General features: G+C 42.1%; 1 protein-coding gene across 4 annotated transcripts in view; it reads left to right on the top strand.

Annotated features, from left to right (window-relative positions):
• satb2 (SATB homeobox 2) overlaps positions 1-16,837 on the top strand; it is a 63,990-nt gene extending 47,153 nt beyond the window's left edge. For 2 of the 4 annotated variants that reach the window (XM_014989752.2, XM_014989751.2), the window contains exons 13-14: positions 13,170-13,355; positions 14,591-16,837. In XM_014989752.2, the coding sequence (XP_014845238.2) occupies positions 13,170-13,355; positions 14,591-15,088 (684 nt within the window). In that variant the 3' untranslated portion in view covers positions 15,089-16,837. Of the gene's footprint in view, positions 1-13,148; positions 13,356-14,590 lie in introns of all 4 variants that reach the window. The other 2 variants (XM_014989750.2, XM_014989749.2) reach the window with 1 other exon arrangement.
• Positions 16,838-17,579: the final 742 nt, after the last annotated feature.

Here is a 17,579-nt window from a genome sequence, read left to right as displayed (position 1 = left end):
TTCACTGTAACTTTGCTGCCATCTTGGTTTTCCTCCATGTCTCTCTTCAGCGCCTCCTTTGGATTTTATTTTTTTTTCCTCTGGATGTGTCCACCGTCACGCAGCTCATTTGTCATTATTACCCTCATATTTATTCTGCATGGGGGCCGTTTGATCTCATGCACATGTGTTTGTGTGTCCCTGCGTGCCCCTCTGGAGCCAAGAATAAACAGTGTTGCTGGGTGGTGTGGCATCAGAGGAAATGCCCCATTAGTTTATGAGGAGGGCGGGGGCAAGGGGGGATCGATGCAGGATGCATGCTAACATGTCAGCCTCGTTCGTTGCTGCGACCCTCCCACTCACACACAACATGGAGATCACTCACTTTCTCCCACCGAAGACCCTCCTCATCCTCAGCAAACAGACCAGCCAAGACATTTTAACACCAACCTGCATGGGTGAATTTGAAATCAGCTCTGAACGTAGCGTGAAGGGAGTGAATGAAGCCACATAGCCGGAGCAGTAACTGACTGGATGATTCTGCTGCTGCAAAAAGGGTGGAGTTAAAAATAAGTTTATTCTTCTCCCCACGCCTTTGAACGTGTAAAAATTATTAGAAGTTACTCTTGTTCTTTTGCTTTCTTCTTTAAAATGTGTTTTCTTTATATACAACTTTGTTTTAGGACTGCGTCTAACGATTTTAGCAAATGACTCATTTATCGGTTATTCTGACGAGTAATCGGATCAAGAAAATTGCGGATTTTTCATTTATTTTTGTACATTTGAAATGCATAAGAAAATGCAAATCAACAAATAACTAGACATTTTATTGCATTAAATGCAGAAATAACATTCCTTTAGTGATCATTTGATGCAAAGAAACAATCTGCAACTAAAAATATCCTTCTAACATCAACATGTAAAAAGCTCAGCCTGGACATTAATAAGTGTCCAGCTGTTTATCTTTAGGATTAACTGATTAATAAATGGACAGTAAAAGATGCTTTATAGGAAATTTTTATTTAAGAATTTGAACTAGGTGAAGCTTAAAATGCCACTTGACCAGTCTTGGGTAGAACAGATTTACAGACAAATAATTTTTTTAATCTTATATATATTTCCATCATATCCATCACAAGTAGAAAACATTCAAGGCAGCTGCCAGTTTTCTCAAACCCAACTCTACCTGTAGAATAGCTGCATAAGCGTCAAGCATGGTGGTTGAGGGGTGTTGATGTGGGCCTACATCCATTGAGTCAATCACAAAATGTTCTTGAAGCCAAACTTGTCCAGAGTCGATGTAAAAAAAAAAGAAGCTAAAAAGCAAATAGCATCACAAACAGAACAGTGATCCCAAACATAACCGCATATCTACAACAAAACCTGGAAGTAATGAGTCCTGCAATAGACTAAAACTTTTATAAAATGCTAAAACTGGAAGAAATATGTTCCTTAGCAAACATGCTGCAAGAAAGAGAGGACTAGGATTCTAGAAAGTCACACAGAGGAACTTATTATTCATGAAGACGGTTCTACCAGGACGAATATCTTTGTATCTCCATGAAACACCAACATTTTAAGATTTCAGCGTCTCAAGTCAAGCGTCTCATCATGCAGATTGCAGCGCCGTTCGCTCCATCCATCTGTTTTATACGTCTGTAGAAACTGTTGTGCAAGAGATCAGTATCCAGCCACCGTCACTGAGATCAGTCATCGTGTTGTGATGATGATAAAGAACAGGTCTGGGCAAGTCGCTCCATCCTGACAAAAAAAAACAAAAAAACAAACAAACAAACAAAAATCGTCAGGACTTATCAGATTCCCTCCTTTCTCCCCCCCAAGTCTCAAAAAAGTCAAACCACCACAGAGCCGCGTCCAACAGAAAGACGTGTCACTTCCTTTGTCATGGATCTCAGTATAGATGGAAAGGTTGTTGGTTAGCCTGAGTCCAGCTTTATATGCGTTTAACCCATGAATCCATCCGATCTCCAGTAGATCGTTATTCCACATGCACCGGTTCACTTTTTACACTTCTGATACGATACCGATATCTGAGGTTTAGTATCGGCTGATATCGGTATGATTCGGAAAAACAGTGAATTGACTTAAAGCATTTCTTTTTTAAACACAGACATTAATGTAGTGAATTTCTAATTTATTTGATAACTGTGCACCAGGACAGCACAATGAACTACACCAACAGCTTCACAAGCTTGGTCAAACATGGAAAAACTACACAACTTTGATTTGTTCAGTCAGCTCAGTAATCAATCAATCAATCAATCAATCAATCAATCAATCAATCAATCAATCAATCAATCAATCAATGTTTATTTATGCAGCACATTTCAGCAGCAAGGCAGTGCCTCACATAGTAAAAGCACAAAGTATTAAATTAGGAGGATAGCATCCAATTTAAAATAAATAATAAAGAAACGGCAACTGATAAAAACAGTGTAAAAGTTATACAGCGACAAGTCTTCTTTCAAATGCTTCAGGAAGTGAAATGAAAAATTCTGCATATAATGTAAAATAAATAATAAAGTATGACACAAAGCATAGAATCAGACTGAATAGATGTGCCCTTGTGGATCAGGCACGTTGTTACGATAGATCTAGAATTTCTTTCAGTATCAGAACTGGTACAGATATTAGTATCGCATCGTCTCGACCACAAACTACAAACCAAAAACAGGCAGATGCTCAAACATCACATCTTCTGATCCAGACGCTCAGCATTGCTGTACCGTCCTCTGCCTCTTCTGTGGTTCAAAGTCCAAAGTGACGCTCTTGCCATGAATTAATGAGGAACGAGATCTGTGTGTGGGTGGGTGTGTGTTCCACTGCGGGCCCCACATTGGCCCCATGTTTCACACAGCCTGGTACTGATCCTGGGTGGTTCCGGTGTTCTGCGCCGAGGCAGATCCACATAAAAAATGAAAGCGCCGCTGCGACTCTGAGGTGAAGCTCCGCACCGCTGAAGTGTGTGTCTGAACAGACCCAGGTGTTCGGTGTGAGACGGTCCTGTGCGTCGGGGGGCTTTGAGAAATCACTGCCTGCCAGAGTGTGTGTGTCAGGTCTGCAGGTGCTGCGTGTCGGTGCGGCATCACGATTCTCCAGAAACCGCCTCCACAGCCCTCACAGCAGCAACGTTCGTCCCGCTGCCAGTGTGGTAAAGTCTGCCCTCATAAATAATTTCTCTTTTGATTTTTGCTCCATTTATTTTTATTTCTTTACTCCAGTTGCGCTGCTGTTTATGTGCCTCTTGTTGTGGAAGAGAAACTCAGAAGTAACAGACTAGAAAAAGAAAAGGCAGCATCTATGAGTCTCACTTCAGTGGGAAGGTGTGCTTCAGAAGACGAGGGATTTCCTGCATACATTTCCATAATTACTCAGAAGTTATTTTAGAAATATGCTGACTTTACACAATAAAAAAAAAAGGGGGCGCGGGGGCATGACCACAGGGGTTGCTGGTGGGGGGCGGGGCCCTGGATACCCTTGAAATTTGATTGGCCGCCCTGTCTGGTCACCACTACCCAAGCTGTCAGTTTGTTCATATCATATCATATCATATCATATCATATCATATCTTTTTTTTAGGACATTACATTTTAATGAACATTTTCATTTAAATACGTCATATTGTAGCCACGTGACTAATATTCATCTCTTGTCTCTTCAGCAGGTCGATGTAGAGGGTGTTTAATAATAATAATGATGATAAAAACAGCCTCAGATTACTGCACCAAAAAAATGTCATGAAGTGGAAAATGGGAAAATGAAACAGTTGTTTGTAATTTGTAGACTATAAGGTTTCAATCATTTTGACTTTAAGCAGATAAGTAAGTTGAATAGACTTAGCATAGCGGTGCTAAAGACAGAGTTGTATACAGTTAAGCTGCGCTAAGCTAAACAGGCTAATTGAGTGACAAGAAAAATGATCCATTGTAACAAACAAATCTACTGCACAGATTTCACAAGCTAAACAGCTTCATGTGCTTTATTTTGGGTAAATAAGTTTTGTTGTTGAAGTTTTTTCCCGCTGTTCATTGTGATGTAAGACCGCAGATCATGTACATGAAATGATGATTTTAATGTGCCGCCCTAAGAAAAAAAAGTATATAATTATAATTAGATCCCACAACATATTAACAGTTTTCCTCATAAACCCCACATCCAGGTTAACAAACAGCAAAAGTATTAAATCTCATTAAAAAAAAAAAAAAAGCTAAATTATGAAACTAAACGTCGGGAAACATGTGAATTGGAAACATATTGCATGAAAGCACGACTACATCAGACAGGAAGAAACAAAGTGGTTAAACCAACAGGACTAGCGGCAGCCATGTTGAAGGTCTTCAACTCAAACACGCGGATGCTTCACTTCAGTGTTACTGTTTAGCTGAGCTGAACTATGACCACAATGCACACTTGTTATGTTTCTCTGTAAATCTCTGATGATTTTACATGACAGATGATTAACAAAGCTATTAAAACGTCTGCTTTACAAGTCAGCTCATTGCAGTTTATTGTGGCCACAGCACTGGTGATGGACTTTAGCTGGGTGGAGGCTGTGAATTAAATCTCTTTCCTATATGTAGATAAGATGTTCTGATAAAAAAAAAAGGCCTTTAATATTGTGTGCGTTTATATAGTCGGCTCTATTCTTATGCTGCCGGAACATGTTGGTCTCTTTCCTGGAACCTTTTGACTTATAGAAATAAAAAAAAAAGAAAAGAAAAAGAAAAAACTCCTGGTTCCTGCAAATTACAGTTGCAGAAAATAAATCAATGTGTTATTATAATCAATGGACACAACTTTATAGGAAAGCAAGTTCAAATGAATTCTGATTGAAGTGAGTGTTTTTCTCTTTGATTTATATTTATAACAAATTGTGCATTGATAGAGTTCAGAACATCAACACTAACAGATTCATAAGTGAAACAAAAGAAACCTTCCCGATGTGAAAATGCAAAAAAAACCCAACAAAAACAATGTTAAACATTACCTTTTGACTTATTATTACAGGGCTTAAACTCCAACTGGAACTTATTGAACACCAGGTAGGATATTTGACAACATTCATGAATGACCATCAGGCGTTGTAAAGTACAGATTATGACCCTGTTGACTTCCCGTAGCTCACAGAAAAACCTAAAAACCTTTTAACTTCACTGACTGAGAACGAGCCGCTGAAGGGTTGACGCTACGTCGCTTTTGTTTGGGTGTTTCATTACTGCTTAGTTTTATTGATTGATTTTTATATAGATTTTTTTTACATAGATTTATATATAGATTTCATATAGATACATTGTTGTGTATTTATTTGATTTATTTTTAATTGCTACATTTTTATTGTTGCTGTTACTTTTCACTCTTTGTACGGTGTCCTTGAGTGCCAGAAAGGCGCCTTTGAAATAAAATGTATTATTTATTATTATTATTATTTCATTGCGACTTTATGTTTGACTAATTCAGTTAGATTTGATTAGTTTTTAGAGTGCGTGCTAGTTTTTATTACATAGTAAAAGTGAAATATTGCTTAGTTTTAGTCTGTAGTAGTAGCTTTAGTTGTTTCATTCTTTATTTTTAAGTGCAGGATTCGAAAAGGTCAAAGTATTGTATTGTCATTATGAATACATCGATCGAGTAATGAACATGTTACTGTTGGACAACCAGCTTCTAACAACTTTTGCTGTCGCCATTTTGTGGACTAAGTTCCAGCAGGAGGAGAACCGTAATTTATTGATGGCTGACGGAAACTGCTGGTGTGGAGGAAAAAAACAAAACAATTTCACATCCGTTCAAAAAGCTAATAAATAGATTCATAAACACCAAAGCAAAGAATATCATGTATAATTTAAGTGTGTTTTACTTTTATAAACACACAATAAAGTTTCATTTAGCTATACTTTCCCCCATTAATTACTATTTTGTTTTTGTTTTTTGTGTGTATGTTTTTTCAGTTAACAAAAATGTTTTCTCAGTTTCAGTTTTTGTTATTTTGTTAGTTTTAGTTAACAGTAGCAACCCTTCGGGTTTTCTCTTTATCTGCTAATTTTCTGTTGTGACCTTCTCACTAGACGCTACACTTTTATTTGGGAAAATGTGTTAGGCACTGGAAAGCATTGATTTTTACAAGATTTCCTTCTCCTAAAACATTGGTGTAATGTCTGCACACCTATTAACAGCTTCAGTTTAGCATGTCGTGAACTTTAAATCATGTGGGGTTTTTTTTTTTAAAGACAATGCAGGTTCTATAATTTGGATCTTTGGTTACTGCATCTTATCATTTATGTTTTCCATTTGAGGATGGAGTGTTGACGCCGTGTGTGTGTGTGTGTGTGTGTGTGTGTGTGTGTGTGTGCGTGTGTGTGTTTGTGTCTGTGTGTGTGTGTGCGTGTGGGTGTGTGTGTGTGTGTGTGTGTGTGTGTGTGTGTGTGTGTGTGTGTCCGTGCTTGCCTCAGTGTGTTTGCCTCAGCGCTGTACCCCGGTGGCCTCTCGCTCTGCTGCAGGGTGGAGTCTGGGCTTTTTGGTGAACCACAATTAAGTTAATTCTTTAATTGCAGATAAATGGAATGAATACCACACACAGCTAGAGACATGAAAAGGACAATGCAGCAAAGCCTCGCATGCGGAGCGCACATACGCAGCATACGGGATGGAGACCCACACCAGCCTGCTTATGATTTTTAATCAGAGAAACTGTGTGTGATGTCAATAAAACAGGATGTGGTTTAGTCCGGACTACGACAGAAAGACAGACGAAAAGACAGAGACTGAAACAGGCCTAGACAGACAGACAGACGGAGGATCTGGGGAAAATGAAGCAAAAATTAACAGCGAAGGTGAAGTCATGCCAAAAACTAAGAGAAAAGTGACCCCCCCCCCTTCCTTCTCCCCTCATTATATATTTATCTCTGTGTTAATGGTGTCTCTGGTGGTCACACACTCCCCCCTCCCCACTCCACCCCTACAAACACACACTCACACATCCAGGCAGGCAGAAACACAGGGAGCGTTAGCTGCCCTGGAGGACCTGAGCTCATTAAGAAAGAGATAAATGTTTCATGTTCCATAATTCTTTCATAGTTCTGCGTCGAAATTTGCCTTGATTTACGTTTAAAAGAAAACTTTCTCATTTCACTGCAGAGCACTCAGAATGCTGCCAGGAGGACAGGAAGGTGTGTGTGTCTCTGTGTGTGTGTGTGTGAGTTACGGGGAGTAGAGGAATGGGGAAAAAAAGGGATTTAAAGAAGGAGAGATGGCCTCACCACAAAGTCCCAGGTCTCTGTGGTTTGATTGGCTTGATCTAAAAGTGACATTGAATTGTTTTTCTTTTTTTTTAGGCATCTTAGAAGCAACACGTTGAAACTCCAGGGGAGTCTGATTAGTCCGGAGGTTCATGTGTGCTGTCTGTTCTGATTGTCCCGCAATTGTTCCTGAGAGTAAAGTAAAGGTACAAAACAGACCTCAGAACCAAGAACAACATGGACCTAGTCAAGTTTCTTTAGATTAATCAGATGATACACAAGCAGACTCAGGAGTAAGTCTTACATCTTCTCAGTAAAGATGTAATGTGGGAGAGAGAACCCACATATGCTCCATGCAGAAAGACCAGGGCTGGGAATTGAACCCAGAACCTTCTTGCTGCAAGGCAACAACTCTACCAACTGCACCACTGTGCAGCCCACAGAAATAACTTGTTTCATAAATCTCAAAATGTGGTAGAGTTGTCCTGCTATGGTGTGACCATTCTTTTGGTGTATCTGTTGTTGCTACAACGCCTAGCTAATGTTATCCACATAACAATCACTGACAGAAAAAAATTGGTAAGATTTTGATCTGAATCAACCTCCATAAGTGGTAATACCAGTTATCCAAAATGGAATATTTTTCTGTCACTTGTCCGTTTCTGGATCATTCTGGTCATCAGAGGAGTCCATCCAGATGGATGTTAACTTTGGCTCAGATTATTTATGTTGCCAGTCACTCTCTTTAAATGAAGCCTGACCCACCTTCTCCTCTAGGTCACACGAAGGCAATGTAGAAAACTCAGATGACAAAATATAATATTTGCATATCAAATAAGCCTCTCTGTGGCCCTCCCCTTGTGCCTGTTCTCAGTCTCACTCAGTTCAACAGCAGACAAGGAGCTTGTGTCTGCATGTGTGTGAAACACAGCAAAGAAAAAGGAAAAAAGAGAGAATGTTTTGCTACTGTGACTCAGATCCTATTGTTTCTGTTAGCGTTTAGTTTCTTCATGTTACCACTTTAAAACGACCTTCTCTTCAGGCTGGCCAGCAACGTCTCAACAAGACCGACCTGTTTAAAGGTCAAGGTTAGGTGCTTGTGGAGCAGCATTTTTGGCATTTCATGAAAAAAGACAAAACACGCGTTGAACAGTTTGCATTCTTCAGATACTGTGGCTAAACGACCATTAGCCACTAGCATTGTTGAAATTAGCATCTGCTTCAGGGCCTCCTGCTAGTGCTGGTTCTTTAATATCTAACTGCATTTGAGCATCTCCAGATGAAAATCAAACAGTGCTACTCCAGTACTACTTCCTTTCTTTCTTCAGAGTAAAAGTTAATAGACAAGGAATACAGTAAGGAACAAAGGGTTATATCCTGTGGTCTGATGAAATTACAATGGCGTCTTTGCCAGTAATGTCAAGCGATATATTTGTAGGAAGATTCGGGAAGCTTTGAAGTCTGAAGACACCATCATGTGGTTTGGATGTGACAACTTGGTGGTGTGTGGGAGTTTGTGGGTGTTGAAAATACTAAAAAAAAAAAAAAAATATGTGGCCGAATGACCAAAAACAGGAATGTTTAGTCTAATTTAAAGTCATACAGAGACACAAACTGTTATGTCTGTGGCCGTAGGTCTCCATGTAGTTGTCGTGGGTTCGATTCCCAGTGCAGGGCCATTTGCTGCATGTCTTCTCTCTCTCCATCTTGTTTCCTGTTCAATAATGCATCTAGTTGCAAAAAAGGTTGTTTTTTTTATGATAAATGCACACATGAACTGGAATTTCAGTAAATTGTTGGTCAGAAGTTGGTGAATTATTTTTCTAACTTAAGGCCTGCATAAATACTATTTATTATTAAATTTGTCTTTGTTAAAACAGGAACATGAAGGAAAAACCTCATGAAAGTGAGGAAAACATGAACGGCTTGTGCCACGGGCGTGTGCGATTCTCTTTTTTTAACCAAATGAACATTTTACATTCCTCTGAGCTTTGAGCATGAGGCTTTTTTTTTCCTGAAGTGATTACAGTGGATCTTCTTGTAGCTCTGATCTTTCTTTGGCCTTTGCTGCAGAGGTTTGGAAACCAAAACCATGATCTTTACATAACCTTAACACAATAGTTTTTATTCCTAAACTTAAACAGAGTTTGCCTGTGTGGATGACAGATCAGTAAACAGTCATCCTGTGAGTCAGTTTTCCGACTAACAAATGCCTTTTTTAAAGTCTGAAACATGTTTTTCTCATTTTTTTGGGGGGGCAGGAAAAAAAGGATCAGAAAATGTTTAACAAAGCAACCAGATTCAGAGGTCCTGTCCCCCCGGCCGTCCCGTTGCTCGGCTACGCGTTTAGCTAGCTGTTTCAGCGCAGTGTGTCGACCTCAGTGACACGAGGCTCTCGCTTTTTTCAGTTTCTAATTAAATCTACCAGAGAGCAGACATGTTTAATAGTTTTCACCTGGTTTTCGTGTCCCCACGTTTAAACTTTTACCCCATAAACTGCGCAGATTTTCTCTATAACACAACACACACACACACACACACACACACACACACACACACACACACACACACACACACACACACACGGCTTTGACAGGTAGCCGTACATATTGAACCTTATCGTCTTTCATAATGTTATAAACTCTAAGTTTGACATATTTTAGTAGAATTTTGTGCTATAGATGAAATGTTTCTGAGGAAAACTTGCTCACACACACACACACACACACACGCACACACACGCACTTGAAAAGCTGAAAAACGTATGATATAGAAATTTCATACCAGTCGATATGAATAATTATTGATTAGTTTTTTTATTTATTTTTTTTGCTTTAAATATCTGGAATACTGACAACTGGTGGCGTGACCTCTCCCGTTTCATCCACATTTTTCTCTCCACGCTGTTGTTTCTTATGTTTTCAGCAGTTATGAGTCATGGTGGCGAAACCTGAAGCTGCTGCTGCGCAAGTTACTCAATAGGTTGTTGCTAGGCAACCAAAGAGTGAGTTTCTGCCTGCCACCAAGCTTGTTGAGCTCGCTGTGAGAGGTTGAGCAGCTAAAGCCTTTCCTCTGCCTACATCTCCCAGAATGCTGTGCGGTTCTGGTTTGGATTTCAGTGAAATTACTGAAAACTCTACCAGACGGATTATCTAGGATTTAATAGAAGTACGTTTTTCCATGGTCTAGACGATGATGGAATCTAATTTACAGCAATAATACTAAAAGTTAAAGTTATGGTATTCTACATATAATCACCTTCATAAAAATATGTAATTTTTTGCCAAAGTGATGTTTTATTATTTTTTTACTTTTTGCCTACAGAGGTGGTGTTTCTGTTTGGTTTTTTTCCCCCAAAATAACATTTGGCAAAAAAGAGAGACTTTGCCCAATATTTTAGGAACGTGATGATATTGAATATTTTATCAGATTTATTCTCCAGTGCTAGCTGCTTCTATACTTTTTACAGGAATTTCTTACATAAAAGTTCAGTGGGGGAAACAAATGAAGATGCAAAAAGCCCTGCAGGATAAGATGAGTTTCAGGAGCAGTGCTAGGGTTCCTGGAGGTCGTGGAGGATTCTCAGTTTTATCGACACTTCGAGTAACGTGGTGGATCCCGGTTGGCATGGCAGCAGCGCCCCGTCTCACTCCCGTCCTGAACCAGGAGTCAGGGGAGAGTCGGAGTGAAGGAGGAGACGGGGGTGTCTTTAGAGCGGGGCTCGCTGCGCTCTGCTCGCTGACATCATCATTAGCTCATGAGGGAGACCAGACCTCACCGCCGATGCATGCCTGCGTGTGTGTGTGTGTGTCCGTGTGTGTGGCCATTGATCCAACGAGTCCCCACATGTCAGCACGAATAAGCAGAGAAGTGATGAAGGCGTAGGGACGAGGGGTGGCGGGTCGCGGTGCATTTCACCATCCTCTCCATGATTTACCCTCAATTAAGCTATTAAGTGTCTGGGTTAGCTGCAGCGGTGGGGGGCATGTGGATGTGTGGTCCTCATTAAGGCGAGGAAACACATCTTCTTTTTCATGCCTCATGCCTTTAACTGTCTCTGTTCTGCTCTTGGCCTCGCCTGCATTCTTCAAGCCTGTTTTTAGACGTTTGAGGGAGCAAAACAAAACAAAATCTGCATTATGGAAGGAGGAAAGAAAGGAGGGAAAAGAAAGGAGTGAATTCCTGTAAACTGGTCATTCCCTTCCCCCGGAATATAAAGCCCCCGCGAATAAAGTGGAGCAGTTTCATGGTCTGGCCGGCCCACAGTATTATTTAAGTAATACCCTGTTATTATTGAAGAGAGAGGGAGAAACGCGAAGGACTATTATCTTTATGTGGGTCCTTTAATTTTAATGTGCCACAGATTTATAGCTGGGCATTCCAGTGGGGACGCCCCTCCCTGCTCTTTAAGGCAGCGGGGCGGGCCGGGACCACAAGGCTCTCACAACAGCCACTACCTTCTGACAAACAACCAGAATCCCCAACATCCCTCCCAACACTTCATCCTGGCCTCCTCACAGCTGTCAAACAGCCTCAGCTGCTCCTGACAGCCAGCACACCTACCCCTCCAAACCCCCCCTCTACTCCTCTACCGCTCCCCCAGCCTCGCCCCTCGGAGGCTACGGGTTAAACGCTGCTAAACATTGAGCTGCTTCAGTCCTAACCCAGATTACTGAATAATCTGAGTTGATAAAAACACCTTTGGTGTGGAGTATGAGAAGTGAGAAACCTGCTTTTGAAATCATTTTCTAAGGCTGAACAAGAATCCTTCTGATCTTTAAAGCTTTTATTTTAAAGAATATGTTTTTTACAAGTTTGTAAAAACTGTCACCTTGTTGTAACACGAAGCAGATAATCTGAAAAGATCTCAACCGCCTCTCTGAGTGGCTGTTGACTCCCGGTCAAAAGCAACCGATCAGAGCCAGGAGGAGGGGCTTAGTGCTGTCAGTCAACTTTGTGTACGCGATGCTAAATGTGCTAATGGTGGAGAAACAACTCACCGCTACAGGAAAACCGTTTATCCGCTGTCATCAGTGGACATGCTAACTACATTAGCTGGGAATGAGCAGCACCACACAGAGGATGATTGACAGCCCCGAGACGCACATCCTGACTGAATGGTCGTTTCTAGTTAGAAGGCAAAGAAGCTCAATTTTTTTCCACATATTATCTGCCTCATACCATCCTGTCTCAATCTTGCTCAGAGGTTAAACTCTGACCTTTCTGCCTAGAAGTTTCAGGTTTTCTACATTTATGGGTTTGGTTCTGGTATTCTGCTTTCCAAAAATTAACATGTTTCTTATTTTTATCCGTTATGACCACATCTCACTTCTAACTGCTGGGAAAATACGACAACGTTAATAAAAATCTTACATTTTGTTTTGAAAGGTCTTTCAATCTAACTATCTCACATGTATCTGCAGCTCAGACAGATGCAGATACAGCTAATGCTGATGTACACATCATTATTTTGTATGATTGTCCTTGAACACCCTTTCCCCTCGTCCGTCCTCAGAGGTTCTGAATGAGTGGGTTAAATAGTGATGGGGCTGCAAGACGCTTCCTGGCGGACCGCTGGTTGGTGTTTCACTACAGCTAATCTTACACACATTAGGTCAAAGGTTTACTGGACAGAGAGGCGTTTAAATGCAGCCCTGGAGCCGGTTAATGGTGCTTGACGCTTCGGAGCTGTGAAACACTTGTTCTCACCTTTTGTTCACCCTGCAGCCCTGACTACTGTGTACCAGAGGAGGGGCAGTAAATGGATGTTTTATAAGATGGATTGCATCACAGCGTGTTCCACATTTTCTCAAAACATGTCATTTGATCTTGGATTTAAACCCATGTGATTTTCCTTTTACTAAATGGATTTCTGGTTGGGTTTTTGATCAGGGGTCACTGTGCCCCGTTAATCAGCTCTACTTTCTTTCTCGCCAGGCACTTCACAGGCCACCCCCACTTCCGGTAAAGGAGCACCACTTGTCTCCAATGCGTGAAGAGCCGCTGCCCGCCCAAGCGAATGAGGAGAGGTCGCAGAACGTGGGAGTTGGAGCAGCAGGCGGATGTCCTCCTGCTGCGGCCAGCAGCGCCGGCTGCAACAAGAAGCCACGATCACGCACTAAGGTACAGTCACTAAAAGACCCTTTGGCTCAGCTGACATCTTGTGGTAGGGGTCACACTATGAATATCTGGTGCGACAAACCAAAACAAAATGGCTCCTTCTCAAGGAAGGAGAGTGTTAGCGTATTTCCCAGAGTATAAGTCACATTAGCCAAAGGCTACATCATGAAGAGGAAACAAATGGTTACATTGTGTTCAGATGCTTTTCAACAAGCTCACAGGAACTTTTGACTTCGGCATGGAGGTCTGGTAGCAGTTTGTGACGTGCCGATGACCCTCCGCTAAAATAGGAGGGTCAGGAACAGTGGCACTTTGCTAGTGAAGTGCGCAGCAGGGCGGAGACGCATTCAGTGTAAATCCGGTGTGATAGAGACACTTCTATATTCATCTCCTTGGCAACTACAGGACATGGCCTCACTGTTCACTAGCCCTCTAAGTACCCAGTTGTGGACTTAGTCCTCCATTTTGTTTTCAGCCCTCGATTAACTTCCTTCCTTAGACTTCCTTTGATCATGTCTAAGGAAGGACTTGACGGTTCATGTCCGTCAGTATGAATTAACCTTTAACGCATCAGTCAAAACCTACGTCATGAAGAGGACAGAGACATACATACGTCGCAGGACAAGCCAAACTATGAAAAACATGTGACTTTTTTAAACGCACAGATAGTGCTATAATGCAGCTTAGATCAAAGGAGTGGTCTTCTGTTTGAACGGCCTGTTCAAAGTCTGTGTCTAAATCCAGTAGAGAATCGATGGCAAGATTTGAAAATTGATGCTGATAGATACTCTGTCCAGTCTGACTGAAACTGAGGTATTTAGCAAAGAAAACTGGGCAGAACTCACAGTTGATAGTTGAAGCAGACATACTTCAAAAGGTCTGCTCTTTACTTTCTGTATAAAATGTTCAAAACCTTTTTATTTTTCCATTCACTTTAATACAATATAATATAACTTTGGTTACAACACTTTGTAGTCATTTCAACAAAATGCTAAAATACAAGCATGAGGTAGTCGGCAAGGCCAGTGGTGAAGACTTGATTTGCACTTCGGCAGTTCCCAACAGCAGGAGTTCTGACACAAAACTCCTGCTGACAGCCCGAAATCTCAAAGCTCACAGCAATTTTATGCCCCAACAACTTTTCATACAGTGAATTCTGCACTCCTTCGTATCGGTCTGTCTCATAAAATGTGAAAACTGATTGGTTCTTCCTGTTTGATTCGGCCGTTTCCTTCCAGATTTCCTTAGAGGCCCTGGCCATACTGCAGAGCTTCATCCAGGATGTGGGCCTGTACCCGGATCAGGAGGCCATCCACACCCTGTCCGCGCAGCTCGACCTGCCCAAGCACACCATCATCAAGTTTTTCCAGAACCAGCGCTACCACGTCAAGCACCACGGCCGCCTCAAGGAGCTGGGCGAGGGGGCGGCGGCCAGCGGTGGCGTCGACGTCAGCGAGTACAGGGACGAGGAGCTGCTCTCCGGCTCTGAGGACCCGGAGTCCAGCGAGGACGGGGCCGAGGAGATCTACCAGACGGCAGAGGGGAGCAGCGGCAGCACGGGGGGGCTGAACCAGCCCCCGACCTCCTCTAGCTCCACCCCCAGTCAGTTGTCCTCCGGTAACAGTGTCGCTCTGGAGGAGGGCAAGGACAAGGGGCCCGGCCGGCTTGGTGGTCCTCTGGTTCCGGGCGGCTCCTCCTCATCCAGTCCTCAACAGCAGACTGACTACCAGAGGTAGAAACCGAGCGACATCGCCAGATCAGGACAAAACTGGAGAAGAAGACTCTGGGAAGCTGTCATGGCAGCAGCAAAGCGACGGCGTGAGGCGTGGATGTCCGTGACGACACACTGATCTGAGATCCCACTCGTACATGACTCAAACAGTTCATCGTGACAATCTCCCATCTGTGGAATTTGTGAATTTACCTCAGAAACAGACTGCAGGTTTTGTTAGGTGCGGTTTGTGTAACTGTGACCAAATGACCACAGAACCGTTTTATCGTTCCCCTCCCCCCACCCCCGTCCCGTCTGATTTTTAAGACCTTCGCTGCTCAAGCAGAAACAGTCCCGCAACTTCTCTGCCACAAAGGGAAGTTCCTCCTCCTCCTGATCACTGAAGTCTGAGCACACCTCACCGGGAAAGTCCTCACCTGACTGTCAGGTTCTCTCCCCTCAGAGGCGACGGGAACCTGAGGCTTTCATCCGTCCTCAGGAGACGGTGACGTTGCTTTCGCCTGCCTGAGAATGCACACAGACAAGCTTTAATTCGCCGAGGGAGGAGGTCAAACGAGACTCCAGAGCCCCCGGTAGTCCTGTCTAGCACTTACAGTTCACACGGACTCACTGCTGTTAGGGGCGACCTTCTGCTCTCCCCGAGGGACAGTCGGGCCTGACCCACCTTCCTGGCTCCACCCGTCAACGTGTGGTGGAAGGGAAAAAAAAAAAAAAAAAGTACCCAGAAGGTTTAAAGACAGAGCCTAGATGTTCAGCAACCAAACAATCAGTCACTTTATGTGCGGTAGTCGTCCCTCCTCCCCTCCCTGCCCACAGCCCCTGTGTTTCACCACACCTACCCGCACTTAAACGTCACCAAGCCTATTTATTGCTATCTTTATCCATGATTATTATTATCATTATTTTTATTATTGTTGTTATTATGGTTAGAATTGCTGTCACTGCGTGCTATTTCTAGGTTTTATTTCCATGGTTTGAAGCGGCGGTTTCCAGAACTGGGCGGCTGTGTGGACAACAGACAGTAAAAGTTTCGGTTCCGCCGTCAAAAATGGGGGACGAGAAAAAAAAAAAAAAAAGAAACGTCAGCGAGGCTGGACAAAAATAAAGAGAGGCAGTTACTGATGTTACTGGGTAAAATGAAAATGTCCTGTCATGTTGTGTTATGCCATTTTTTTTTATTAGCTGTGCTCCCCTTCCCCTCTCCAAAAACATAGGAAAGACTTCTTGGAAGGAAAGTATCCAGAGTGCTTCTTTTTTGCTGCAGTTGATGACAATCTACTTTTTTGAGCTCTTAAAGAAAAGTGGCAGGTTTAACTCTGTTGTTAGCTTTTAATGTTTGTACATACCCAAAAATGGGATAAATTGTTGTTTTTTTTGTTTGGTTTTTTTTTTCTGAGTGTTTTTAAAAATTTTGAGCCAGTTCGGAGAGACGGAGGACTCAGTGAAAACTTTCAACAAGGCTATTTAAAAAAAAAGTCACACACACACACACACACACACGCTCTTCTTATTTGATGTCTGGTGCAGTCGTGTAAGCGTTCTGTATGTTTGAAATACTAGCATGGATACCGTCCGGTTCGACGATGGTGATTGGCTGCTGCCCAGCGAGCTGCCTGTCCAGTCAGTGCTCTGTGTGATGATGATGATGATATGTTGTTGTGTTCTTCTATGTGACAGGAATCAGGGTTAGACTCCAGTAAGGAAATCTTTGTCCATAAATGTTGAAGTGAATTAAAAATTTGTGCATTCAAAACTGGTTTGTTGTTGTGATCTCCATCACGGGGCAGCACACACACACACACACACACAAGCACACACACGATGCAGGACAAACGACCGTGCACACACACTCACACCTAAGGGTGACTTGCGGTATTCAGTCAACCTGAAAGTCGCCCATGCATGCAGAGGGAGAACATGCAAACGCCACACAGAACAGAAAGACTCCAGGCTGGGATTCAAACCCACCAATCTGCTGACATTAATCATTTAATATTAACACATAAATAAGTAAAGCTGGAAGTCAAACCTGGATAAAGAAATCATATTTACTGATGTAAACAAAAAGAGCTTTTTTTTTTTTTAGCAGAGTCGTGCAAAAGTGATCTACCTGTTACATATTTATTCTGTTTCTCTTTTTCTTTTTTCGTCCTTCACTATTTCCACTCATCAGGCAGCTGTACGTAATATAAAGGATAATCCAATAAAATTAAAAAGCGTTTTCAGATGATGATTTAATTCATTAAGGGGAAAAGAAGATATCCAAACCAACCTGGTCCTGTGGGAGAAAGTAATCGCTCCCTAACATATGGTTGTTTTGCTCCGAGCAGCAACAACTTCAAACATTTAAAATCAGTTAATTAGTTTTTATTTCACTTTGAGGGAATTTCCACTCACTCTTCTTTTTTTCAGAATTTCAGCTTAAGAACATTCCACCGCATCACAATTCAAAGTGGTCTAATTTCAGGTTGTAGAAAAGCCTGGTCAATGTTGTA

This window comes from Poecilia mexicana, unplaced genomic scaffold (assembly GCF_051168715.1).
Source record: "Poecilia mexicana isolate PSO_F unplaced genomic scaffold, ASM5116871v1 scaffold_2, whole genome shotgun sequence".
Classification (NCBI taxonomy): Eukaryota; Metazoa; Chordata; class Actinopteri; order Cyprinodontiformes; family Poeciliidae; genus Poecilia; species Poecilia mexicana.
This window is presented reverse-complemented; position numbering and strand designations above follow the sequence as displayed.